Here is a 13,315-nt window from a genome sequence, read left to right as displayed (position 1 = left end):
TAAAGTCCCGGGCAGTAGAAGCAATTACTCACCGGTTCACTCAGGTTGTGAGGTGTGCCGACGTCAAGCTGTCTGCCCTGAAATGAAGAAGGAAGGACGGTGTAACCACCACAACATTAAAAAAAGAAAAAAAGAGCTTCCTTTTTTGCCTCTCCAGTGTTTTCTAACTGTCAATTAAGGAGCCAAATGTTTTAAAGTCATTAAATCAGTCATAAAACCAGACAAGATGCCTCTGCAAGTTAACAGGAATACGTTGCAGATCCCATGAGTTTGGTTCCAGGCTACTGAAACAAAGGAAATCAACAAATTTGGGGGCTTCCCAGTGGATGTACAAGTACGTTCACACTATACTATAATCTATTAAAAAATCTATTATGTACTATTAAAAAAGTACATGCTTTAATTTAAGTTTTATTGCTAACAAATGCTAACCATCATGAAACAACACAAGGTCATCACAAATTTTCAATTTGTAAAAAACCACAATATACGCAGAGTGCAATAAAACAAAGTGTGCCTGGATAAGATGCAATGCCTATAGATTCTGCAGAAAAGATAAAAGTGGGAGTTAGGATGTAGCCGAAAGAAGTAGTTAAGACCAATGAGGAGACACAGTATTAAATAAGCCTGTGACATTAGTCAATCAAGGACTCCTGGATTAGAGATGAACTACATTTGCATTTTTCTTTTTTTTAAAGAGACTAAAACAATGGACTGCATTTAATTAACATTATATAACAAACCATACAAAAAATGCATTCATATTCTAACCTAAATCTGTATACATTTTTGTTCACGACACACAAGGTCAAAGTGTGAATAACAGCTGCCCTAGGCAAGGTTTTTTTAAGGTGTATTTCTTCCTCGTGTTTCTATGCTTATTATCTTGGATTTTTTTTTATAATGTGAAAAGCTATTTTCCTCCATCCAAGAAAGTACTTCCTATATAAATATCATTAGTGCCCTTGCATCCAGATTTAAGAAATGGAAAAATAAAATCATATGCTAAACAGACTATTTGATCATGAGGTTAATAACCTGAAGCCCAGAAACACTTGATTTTGTTTTTCATAAAGTCTCATGTACTAATATGAACAGTGTTTCTTAATTCTCATGGCTAGGCAATGTGTGTGTGTGTGCATGCATGCTCAGTCATGTCTGACTCTTTGCGACCCCACAGACTGTAGCCTGCTGGGCTACTCTGTCCATGGGATTCTCCAGGCAAGAATACTGGAGTGGGTTGCCATTTCCTTCTCCAGGGCATCTTCTGAACCCAGGGATCAGATCCACATCTTTTGCATCTCCTGCATTAGCAGGCAAGTGCTTTACCAGATGAGTCATTGGGCTATGCAATATTTGAGGTTTATATGACCAGTCACTCTCCAACTCTTTAGCAAAGGGATTTTCAGAAGTTCTGGAAACAAAGGAGCTAATGGAATGGCATTACCACTAAAAGATTTATGCTAACCAGGTGTTTGGGTTGCTTGAAAAGTACACCATTTAACATACAACATTTCTGTTGTAAATACTACACAACCAGAAGACAGATTAAACAGTTTTGTATAAAGCTATGGTGTAAAAATTAGTGTCTGTGTGCAAAGTCACTTCAGTCATGCTGGGCTGTTTGCGACCCTATGGACCATATCCTGTCAAGCTGCTCTGTCCATGGGATTTTCCAGGCAAAAATACTGGAGTGGGTGACCCTTTCCTTTTCCAAGGAATCTTCCTGATTGAACCCACATCTCTTAAGTCTCCTGTATTGGCAGGTGGGTTCTTTATCACTAGTGCCACCTGGGAAGCCCTGGAAGCCCCCCAGAAGAGGAATAACGAAAAAACATTGCATTCAATTTTACTTGAGTAAATTGCCAAGCACATGATTTGGAGAATGCCACAACGCCCTTATAACACAAGTCACTTAAACTGTCTCAAACAGAGACAAAGGTGGTATTGGGAAACATAAATGTAGAATATGCATACCAGAAATAGATTAATGACTAGGCTAATCAGACATACAATTATATGTGTCATGCAAAAACTCAAAGTACCCCAAGGTTTCGGTGGCCTATTCCATCATCACCTTGGGGGTCCTTTGAATGATTTTTTCCACATGACACATATAATCATAGTTCTAAATTGGGAAAGGAGTACATCAAGGCTGTATATTGTCACCCCGCTTATTTAACTTATATGCAGAGTATATCATGCAAAATGCCAGGCTGGATGAAGCACAAGCTAGAATCAAGATTGCTGGGAGAAATATCAATAACCTCAGATATGCAGATGATACCACCCTTAAGGCAGAAAATGAAGAGGAACTAAAGATTCTCTTGATGAAGGTGAAAGAGGAGAGTGAAAAAGCTGGCTTAAAACTCAACATTCAAAAAAATGAAGATCATGGCATCCACTACTTCATGGCAAATAGATAGGGAAACGATGGAAACAGTGACAAACTTTATTTTCTTGGGCTCCAAAATCAGTGCTGATGGTGACTGCTGATGGTGAAATTAAAACACACTTGCTCCTTGGAAGAAAAGCTATGACCAACCTAGACAGCATGTTAAAAAGCAGAGACATTACTTTGCCAACAAAGATCCATATAGTCAAAGTTACGGTTTTTCTAGTAGTCACGTATGGATGTGAGAGTTGGACCCTAAAGAAAGCTGAACGCTGAAGAATTGATGCTTTTGAACTGTTGTGTTGGAGAAGACTTTTGAGAGTCCCTTGGACTGCAAAGAAATCAATTCAGTCAATCCTAAAGGAAATCAGTCCTGAATATTCACTGGAAGGACTGATGTTGAAACTGAAACTCTAATACTTTGGCCACCTGATGTGAAGAACTGACTCATTTGAAGAGACCCTGATGCTGGGAAAGATTGAAGGCAGGAGGAGAGGGGGGTGATGACAGAGGATGAGATGGTTGGATGGCATCACTGACTCAATGGACTTGAGTTTGAGCAACCTCCTGGAGTTGGCAAAGGACAGGGAAGCCTGGAGTGCTACAGTCCATGGGGTTGCAAAGAATCAGACATGACTGAGCAACTAAACAACAACAATATATAATCACATGCATGATTAGCATAGTGATTAGCATAGTCATTAATCTGTGGCTTATACCATCATGGGGCTTCCCAGGTGGCTCAGTGGTAAAGAAGCTGCCTGCCAATGCAGGAGACGCAAGAGACATGGATTCGATCCCTGGGTCAGGAAGATCCTCTGTAGCAGGACCTGGCAACTCTCTCCAGTATATTTGCCTGGAAAATTCCACGGACAGAGGAGCCTGGCTGGCTAGAGTGCATGGGGTCACAAAGAGTCAGACAAGACTAAGGGACTAAGCAGGCACAGACACACATACAATCATACTCAGAGACTTTGACTTTGTCTGAATAATGAGCTTAACCTGTTAAGTGCTAAAAATCCTGTTTGGGAAAATTATGGTTTTTCAGGTTTATAGTCTTGAGCTTTTTTTATACAAACTAACCACTGAAAATGGGGGTTGGGGGAAGTTTTTCATGAAATGAGCATTATAGGAACTAACCTCTGGGTCAAAATCTACAATGATTCACAAGTGGGATTTCCTGGGGTTTCGTAACTTTTCCATGAAGGGATTTATATATGTCCAAAAGAAGCCACTGCTGAAACTGGTTTTTTTTCCCCCCTTGGGGCAGAGGGACAGGGAGCAGTGGTTAAGGGGTAGGGTGTGCTCTTTTCACTAATTAGTGAAGTAACTGTATCTGTTCATGATTACAGAGCCATTGTGCTTTTTGTTTTCTAGATCAACATGTTGTTGTCATGTTAACTTGCATCTCAGCCCATCATGAAAGTTGCCTCACAGAAGGTTTTAATCAAAGTGGCCAAACCAACAAAACAGAACATCCTGTTTCAAATTACAGTCTCAACCTCATTTTGAACTGTTGCTTTTTCAGAGATTTGGCAAATTTCATGATAAGCCACTTAGCAAAGTGTTCACATTTGATGAAGCAATTTTTATATAAACATAATTTTCTGCCACCCAGTCCTTTAAAATGTCAACTATCCATGGTTAAATGAAGAGCAGTGCTACATTTTCAACTAGTTGCATGAAGACTTAAGGCACAGAGTCTAAAATTGTGCTCCTATTTAAAAGATTTCTCTACTCATATCTCTATAACTTGGATGCCAATCTTAAAAAAAAAATAAACATTTTTTCCATCTTTCTCAGCTTCTCATAAATATAAGGGCCATCAACCTTGTTTAGTATTTAAGCTTTTGAGTATCTGTATCCATCTTCCTTCACATTGCTTAAATCTCACAGACAAAACAACTTGTACGTGACTACTAGAGCCTGTTACTGTAAAATGAAACAGAATACCACCCATTGTTGTCAAGAGTTACTAGATTCCCACCAGACTCCCCTGGGACTCCGCCCTTCTGCTGTAGGGGGCATGGGTTCAATCCCTGCTGTGGGAACTAAGATCCCACATGCCGGGCAAAAAGAATTATTAGATTCCCATCTGGATTTCCCATGAATCACCAAGTTAGCATACAATCACAACCCAGAAATTTCTAAATTGTTCACAAGTAGTACAATAGGTCAAGCTTGGTGCAGGTTTAACAGCATTTTGATTGAAGACCATCCTATTTTCATTCATATAGTCATGGCCTCAACATTTTTTGCTGATGGTTCATTGAAGCCCAGGGTTCTTTTCTTAAAAAAAAAACAAAAACTAAAGTCTCATTTTTCTCATAGATAGATATGAGATTGATATTCATTCTTAAAGCCTAGTTTTCAAACACATTTGAGACTTTACACAGAGGCAGTGTGTCTGCATACATGTGTGCAAGCAAGTGCAACAGCTGCCATGTGACAAATTAGGGGTCAGATCTTCTAACCCTACCTCATGGCACATGGCATTTTTTTTTTAAGCAGTCTTATTAAGAGCAAAGGGAAATATACCAATTCAGAATATTGCATATAGTGAAACAAGAGATTCCTCTGTTTATTTCTCACATTTTCACAAATTTTAAGAACTTTTTTTTTGCTGAAGGAAAATAAGTGGAAACTAAGAAGGAAGAGTCTATAAATTGTTTATCCTCTCTCTGGTCATTTTTGAGTGGAGTCCTTCATGAGCAGAAAGGCTTACAAAAGATGGCAATGCTGAGTCTATGATAACCTAGTATGCACCCAAATAACCTTACATAGGTATGATACTGTTGTCAACCAGCCCTATTCATTGACTTAGAATTATAAGCAGAGGAAAACTAAGTGAATATTTTTAGTAACTCTAACTGGCACTAACCAGCACCAGCCCATGCTCAGCTGTGTTCAACTCTTTAGGACGCTATGGATGGTAGCCCGCCACACTCCTCTGTCCATGGGCTTTCCAGTCAAGAATACTGGAGTGGATAGCCATTTCTTCCTCCAGGGTATCTTCCTGACTCAGGAATGGAATCTGTGCCTCCTGTGACTCCTGCCTTGGCAGGCAAATTCTTTTCCCACTGAGTCACTTAGAAGGTCCAGTACTGACCAGAACCTCTCCTTAAAAATTGCTGAATTTGAGCCTTTGAATTGGAGAGGTGATTAGTTTAGCAAGGAGCACACCATCTGTCCTGGGGTGACCCAGCACTACGAGCAAGATACATTTCAAGAAACAACAGAAAATCTAAAAGGGCTTGGAAGGTGGCTTAAGCATCTGTTGTGGCCTTTGGAACATCCTGTGCTTTTCAGAAGGTAGCAAAAAGAAGACCATCACTGAGCTCATGGAGCCCTCTCTTTCCATTCCATGTAAGCACCATCCACTTTGCTGCTCATTCTCTCCAACCTCTAGAACAATGCCAAAAAGATAATGGTGTTCCATAACTATATGCTGAAGGAATAAATCCAAGAATTCAAGATGGCCTAGTATTCAGGAAAGGTCCAGAAGTGTCTTGGAAGCATCACCCAGTGGCCTAGGATCATGAGGGATTACTCTCATTTCTTGAGACGTAATCAGACATAGGAACCAAAGGACAAATGTTGACTTTTTTCCTCTCATTTGGTGTGTGAATAAAGATTCCTCTGATCTCCATTCCCTAACCATTTATATTTGTAGAGAAAGGAGAAGAAAGCTTAATATTTTTTGTTTTTAGATAATTAAGTACATAGAGAGTAAGAACTGTATCTTTTAGGTTAATTGTGCAACCAAATGCTTCACATTTTTTGTGTTCATAATTTTGTTCAAAATGAAGCTTTTGATTCCCCCTTATGTGATTGAAACACAACCAAATACAATGACATGTAAGACAGTGAATTTGCAATTGAATTTTTTCCTATCCCTTAAAAAGTTGGTGTTAGCTCATAAAAGCAAAAGGGTGAATACCTGGGTAGTTTTTAAACAACGAAACAGCAGAGACGTTTCTTGGTGACCTTTAAGTCACACTGTAATAGTATTGAGTCTTTCTGTTGGCAGCTCTCAAAATTAAGTTTAATAAACCTAATGGCATGCCCATCAAATGGTCTTGGGCAAGGTAGCTTCATGAGTCAGGTCTAGGGGTTCAGATGAAGATGATTTTGTCAACACTCTTCCCTAATTTCCAACTCCCTCTCCATCCCCCTCCTCCCCATAATCATAGCTAACATTAGTGAGTGAGTCTCAAGTTCCAGGCACTCTTCTTGGCGTTCTACACTGAATCTCATTCAACGTCCCAACAACCCTATTTGGGAGATACTTTCATTAACTTCATTTTGCGGCTGAGAGACAGGGAGGTCTAGTAAGTTGTCCAAGAGTTAGGATTTTAATGGGGCACTGCTGCTGCTGCTGCTGCTGCTAAGTTGCTTCAGTCATGTCCGACTCTGTGTGACCCCATAGACAGCAGCCCACCAGGCTCCCCCGTCCCTAGGATTCTCCAGGCAAGAACACTGGAGTGGGTTGCCATTTCCTTCTCCAATGCATGAAAGTGAAAAGTGAAAGTGAAGTCGCTCCGTCGTGTCTGACTCTTCGCGACCCCATGGACTGCAGCCCACCAGGCTCCTCCGTCCATGGGATTTTCCAGGCAAGAGTACTGGAGTGGGGTGCCATCGCCTTCTCCTAGTTGCCTCCAAAGCCTGTGCCCTTAACCAAAGCACAGATGCCACCTCTAATCTGTACCAAATTCCTCACTTTGGAGTGAGAGTTCTCGTCATTTACCTGAGCTCACCTCTTCCAATTACCTGCTTGAAAGACACTGTCCCAGTCCCAGATCTTAAATCCTCAACCCAACTCCTACTTCTTGGCACAAGTGTCCTCATATTGCCCACCTCAGGCAGAACTAACTTCACTCTTTACTTCCTACCTTATTAATGAAACAGAGCAGAATGATCTGCATTTTAATCCCACATATATTTGCTCCTGATGTGATCATTTTAAAAGTTAGCTGCGTTGTTTAAACTTGGTATTTTCATCTGAAACATCAGTAGGATAATAATTAGTGCTTAAAGTTCTGTGAGGATTAAATTAAATTATACATTCATTATTATAGTACAGTTCCAGGCACTTAGAAATTTATTATTAATATTATGTGCAAATTTGCTATAAACAGCCTTTTGCAGACATATCATTAGTGATGCAATAATCTCTTCAGATAAATTTCTTGATGTTCAGGGTTAAAGGTAAGCTTTCTCTTTTAATTTTGGTATTTATTTACCCACTATTTTCTAGAATGCTATCAACTTACATCCTAACGAAAAGCACATGGAAGTTCCAGCTTATCCAAACTTGGCCAATTTTAAGATGTCTTTATCTCTGCAAATCTGATAGAATAAAAATTGATAATTCATTTTTCCTACGCAATCTTATGTTGCTGTGAGGTTGAACATCAATCACATTTTTTAGTCATTAGTGTTTTTTAGCCATTAATGTTTCTTTTCTTTAAAAAGCAGGCCGCCTTGTTCTGAACAATATTTAAATACTCTCCTTTACAAGAGTTGGTAAAATTGTGTTTATCATATGTAAAACTTTTTTCCATTCTTTGACTTTGTTTTTATTGTCTTCTGTTTATTGTCATATAGTTAATTTCTAAGCAGTTGAATTTATTAATAATTTCTTTTAGTGCATCTAGGTTTTTGAAACAGACTTCTTTCCCACTCCAAGATTATACAAATAGTCTTCCCTAACTTATCAAAATATTTTATAGGATGAGGTCTTGTTCTGTTTTTGTTGTCTGTTTGTATTTAAATTATATCTTTTTAAAATACCTCATGGAATTTATTTTAATCTGGTAGTAATATGTTAATAGGAGTTGAAACTTTTTGAATCTTTTTTTTTTCACTTTTCTTTTCAAAGAAAGGAGTACTTTATTTTTTACTTTATTTTGTTTAGATTAGCTTAAGGTGTATGACAGAACTGAGTTTAAGGTACAGAGATTTCCCATCAACTCCCTGCTCCCACACATGCATAGCTTCTCCCATTATCAACACCATTCACCAGAATAGCACATTTTTAGTAAGCATGAGCCTACAGTGGAATAATCACAATCACCCAAAGTCCATAATTTACCTTAGGGTTCAGTCTTGGTATTTGGACAAAAGTATAATAATATAATACCATACAGAGTACTTTCACTGCTCTGACAATCCTCTGTGTTCTGCCCATTCATCTCCCCACAGCCCAATGCCATCGCTCTCAACCACGGATCTTTCCAGTATCTCTGTAGCTTTGCCCTCTCCAGAACATCATACAGTTGGAGCCATACAGCCTTTTCAGATTGGCTTCATTCACTTAGTTAGGCATTTAGGTTTCCTCCATGTCTTTCATGGCTTGATAGCTCATTTCTTTTTATAATGGCTTTGAATAATATTTCCTTACCTGAATTGTCAGTTTGCTTATTCTTTCACCTACTGAGGGAAGGAGTTATTTTTCATTCTAAATGGATAGCTTCACTTTGGTTTCAATTATCATCTTTATCATATTCCACACTCCCTTATGTACACAGTAGAATTTCTGGAGCATATTCTGTTTTACTGGCTTGCCTATTCCTGTATTGGTACATATTGTACTAATTTCTGGATATTTTATAGAATTTTGGAATTATGGTTTGGTGGCACTAGTGGTAAAGAACCCACTTGTCAATGCAGGAGACATAAGAGATGCAGGTTGGATCCCTGGGTTGGGAAGGTCCCCTGGAGGAGGACATGGCAAACCACCCCATTATTCTTGCCTGGAGAATCCCCATGGACAGAGGAGCCTGGAGGTCTACAGTCCATAGGGTCACAAAGAGTTGGACACGACTGAAGCAACTTAGCCCACATGTTATAAAGTTGTATATTGATATATAAGAAAGGCATTATATATATACATATATATATATATATATATACTTTTTTAAACAGGACAACCTTCTGAATCTCATTATTTCTGACAATCATATTGAATTGACTTGAGCCTTCTAAAAGAGCACTTCTGAGCACTAGGTCCTCAACTATTGGGATTTGTTACTTGAAAAAAAAAAAGTTTTATTGCCAAAGAAGATCACAAAATTGTGATTCAACAAAGCCATCAAGATGAGGTTGTATCCTGTTGAATGTACGAAATGAGGGTATGGGCAAAAAGCATTTCCATAGATTATTTGGCCATAAATCTTTTTTTTTTTTTTTTCATAAAGGATCTCACAATGCTAGTGTTCTGAAAAATAGTAATTATTTTTTTGTTCTCTGCAGCACATGGCACATACAATCTTAAAATATCAGGTCAGTTAATACATTCAACTAATACATACAGATCCCTCCGTTAGTGTAAAACCCACGCTCAAACATAGACTATGATTTGTGCATTTGGGGACAGCAGTTTTAACATTCCTTTCTACAAGACACTTTTGTTTCTTTTTAAAAGGCAAAGATGCCTCAATATCAAGAATCACCCAGTGAGAATGATAATATAATATACATCTAATCTGAGTCTCAGGGCTTCCCAGGTGGTTCAGTGGTAAAGAATCTGCCCGCCAATGTAAGAGACGCAGGGGACGCAGTTTTGATCCCTGGGTAGGGAAGATCGCTGGAGGAGATGGCAACCCACTCCAGTATCCTTGCCTGGGAAATTCCAGAGGAGCCTGGCAGGTTACAATCCATGGGCCCAAAGAAACAGATACGACTGAGTGACTGAACATGCCCAGAGTATCAGTAGGCAAGAAAAGGATATAGTAGAGGCAACCTTTTGAGAAATAATGACTAATAATTTTCTAAAAATGTTGAGATACATGAATTGGCAGTTACAGTGAGTATGTTGTACGTTATTTACCAAGCATGATAACAAAAAATTAATTAACAAAAAGAACCACCCAATGACATCAAAGATGACCTGCATAGCAAAGTGCAAGCTAAAAACGATAGCATAGGAAAAAAAAAAAAGTTTAAACAGTGCAATAAACTCCAGCACTTTTCATATCGTTCCTCTGATCCGTGGCTCTATTCATTGTTCCTTCACCTAGCTTTTGTCTCCCCTGCCCTGATGTGGGAGGAACAGATGGAGAACATGATTACAATCACTAGTCAAACTGGCAGACCGTGTCTTCTGCAGTTGCCACCCTATCAGCTGTGCCTTTCTCTGTAGGAGGTGAACGGAAGGCAACTCAGCAAAGGAACAGACTGTCTGCTCCTTCTGCCAAACCCTGAAATCAAGGAGCCCACACACAAAAATAAGATAAAACTAAGTTTAGCTAAAACACAAAATGGAGACTCCAATAATAGAAACAGCCAGCATCAGTTTTGATAGTTGGGAAATTAATAAATAAAGTATAGTGGCACATTCATGTGATGGAATATTTACAATATATTAAGGACTGTACTGCCATAAAAACATCAAGCATTCAAACAGTGCAATAAACTGTTTTCCTGTGTACAGGAAAATCCACAAAGTAATGTTCAATGAAAGAGCTGGGTGCACAGTGTGTGAAAAATTATATACATACTTGAGGAAAAAAGTCACTGAAAGAAAATACAATTATAGGTCAATCGTTGTGGAAGTACAGGATTTTTTCTTTTATTCTTCTCTATCATAAACATTTTACAGTGAATATGTATTGTTCTTATAATCAGAGAAAAAAATGTAATAAAAAAGAAAATATTTAATAGTCCCAGTTTTCCATTTTTAAATTTGGATATTTAGGTTTATAAAACCCTAAAGCACATATTTCTACATTCGTGTAGTGACGTCTTCAGCAGAGAATTCTATAAAATACCAACCATATTTTTATTATTTTTTTTCAACCATGTTTTTAAAAAGTGCTGAAACAATAGTAAGCTTAAGCAGTGTTTAAAATGATAGTTTAAATTAAACCAAGAGTATAACACAAATACCTTTCCTTTTTCACTCTACCACAGACTTCTATCTCTAATACTTTAGCCTAATAATGAATCGTATTTGGTATTTTTTTATTTTAAAAATATGACTATAAGTATTGTCACATGGTCTTTAAATAAGAAGAGCGCATCTTTCCCTGACTAGAATGTATTTGGCTTTTAAAGTTGATTCAGTGACTGTTTTAAGCACAAATAAGTCTCAATAACTGTAAAGATGTGAAACACCATTTAGGAGGAATGACACCCAGAAATGAGGAGAAAATCATAAACGTCCAGAAAAACTCACCAAAAATATTATAAATGCACAGACAGGAATTTACAAACAATTCTGTCATTTAATAATGATAATCATATATAAGTATATAATACATAAAATAACATGTAAATATATAATGATTAATAATAAGAAAAAGTGTTCTACATGGCATCCGCATCTGCTTCCCTCATCATCCCCCTCCCGATACAATTGTCTATCCACAATATAAATAGTACTTTTGCCTGCAATGACAAGGTATTGCCCTGTGGCCAAACCTATTTCATGCTTCAAGACAAATACAAATGATTTTGTAACAAATGAGTTTAACTGATATTTTTTAAGGTGTGCAAATTGATTTCATTTACACATCCTTTGCCCGAATCCCATGCCCCCTGTTGCAAAAATAATAATAATAATCTATGAACAGACAACTTGAAAGAAATAAAGTAGCTCTGCCCTACTTACTATAATCACTAACTTTCCTAACTTATTTTGGAAAAAGGACTCTTGCCTTGCCATCATTTCTCATGAGAAAACTTCTCATAAAGAGAAAATAATTCAACCAATATAATAAGCTGAATTCTATCTCTTCTGCTTCCTATAAAGACAAATATTAGACCAGGAAAACTTACCAGGTTAGTTACACATGACTTTAAACAGCTGTTTAAAACTGTACACTGGACCACAGAAATCCATACGCAGCCAAGAGTTGCAAAATTGACAAGTTTCAGACTAAGCCAGTACACGTTCTTCATCACTTCACTAATGACGGATTTTCACATGAACTTTCTTCTTATTTTCTCCATCTCGCTATCTGAATTCTTTGGGTTTCATCACTTCAGTTGAAAGAGTGGCTGGCGGACTTTTTGGTCTTGTTTTGATGTGTTGGGATATCTTTGCCTTTTCAATAATGTTCAGAACTTTGAATACTAGATAGTTTGTATCATTCCCATAACAGCTATTTCAAAACGAGGCTTCCTTTTACTCTCATAAAGAAAGTCACCCACAGAGTAAAGGTTAGGTCTTAGGAGAGCGCTTCACAAGGAAAGTAAACAAAGCGGAGAAGGCAAATTACATTTCAGCAAGCATGTGACACGTGCACAGTCTGAGACGGATCAGACTCAGTGGACCCTCCACCACTTCACTTCTTTGAGGTTTGTTCAGCTATGCAGGAAACTGGATTTTAAGCATGTTTAGCAAACAGTAACACTATTCTAATAAAGAATTATCAGAAAAAAAAAAAATCAAAGCACCCAAATCAAATGATGCAGCAGAGAGGAAAAACATAACCCTTTGAAATCAAACATACATACTTTAAAATAAAAAAGCAAACAAACCTGAAATTAATAGACAGATACTCTGAGGGTCAGCTAAAGACAAGGAAGTTTGTTAGGCACTTTCAGAACTTTACTACATATTAACTAAAACACTGCCTTATCAAGACTATTGAGACAGAGAACTGGAACTAGCCACCACAGAAACTTAAGATATGTCTGAGGGTAATTGTCTTGAAAAGGAAATATTGTACAAATTTCAATCTGCTCAGCATGGAGATAAAGTTCAAGCCCAAAACAAAGAATTTTAAATGTTTGCAACGTACAGAAGTGAGTCTTTCTGGATAGCTACTTTTTAGATCGCCAGGGGTTAACTCTTTAAGGCCAGATATTGTCATGTTGGTATTTTTTCTCATGACAATCTATAGTTTCAAATCAACTTCCTTGTCTTCTTAAATAAATTATACTGTTGTAACTTACCCTTGTGTTAATGACATG

At 37.7% G+C, this 13,315-nt stretch overlaps 1 protein-coding gene across 7 annotated transcripts in view; it reads right to left on the bottom strand.

Annotated features, from left to right (window-relative positions):
• Window positions 1–12,716, bottom strand: part of ROS1 (ROS proto-oncogene 1, receptor tyrosine kinase) — a 119,485-nt gene extending 106,769 nt beyond the window's left edge. For 3 of the 7 annotated variants that reach the window (XM_070376373.1, XM_070376375.1, XM_070376377.1), the window contains exons 1-2: window positions 12,176–12,709; window positions 33–77 (exon numbers count right to left, since the gene is read on the bottom strand). In XM_070376373.1, coding sequence (XP_070232474.1) covers window positions 33–77; window positions 12,176–12,298 — 168 coding nt within the window. In that variant the 5' untranslated portion in view covers window positions 12,299–12,709. Of the gene's footprint in view, window positions 1–32; window positions 78–12,175 lie in introns of all 7 variants that reach the window. The other 4 variants (XM_070376374.1, XM_070376376.1, XM_070376379.1 and 1 more) reach the window with 2 other exon arrangements.
• Between the last annotated feature and the right edge of the window lie 599 nt (window positions 12,717–13,315).

Source organism: Bos mutus, chromosome 9 (assembly GCF_027580195.1).
Source record: "Bos mutus isolate GX-2022 chromosome 9, NWIPB_WYAK_1.1, whole genome shotgun sequence".
In the NCBI taxonomy this organism is placed as follows: domain Eukaryota; kingdom Metazoa; phylum Chordata; class Mammalia; order Artiodactyla; family Bovidae; genus Bos; species Bos mutus.
This window is presented reverse-complemented; position numbering and strand designations above follow the sequence as displayed.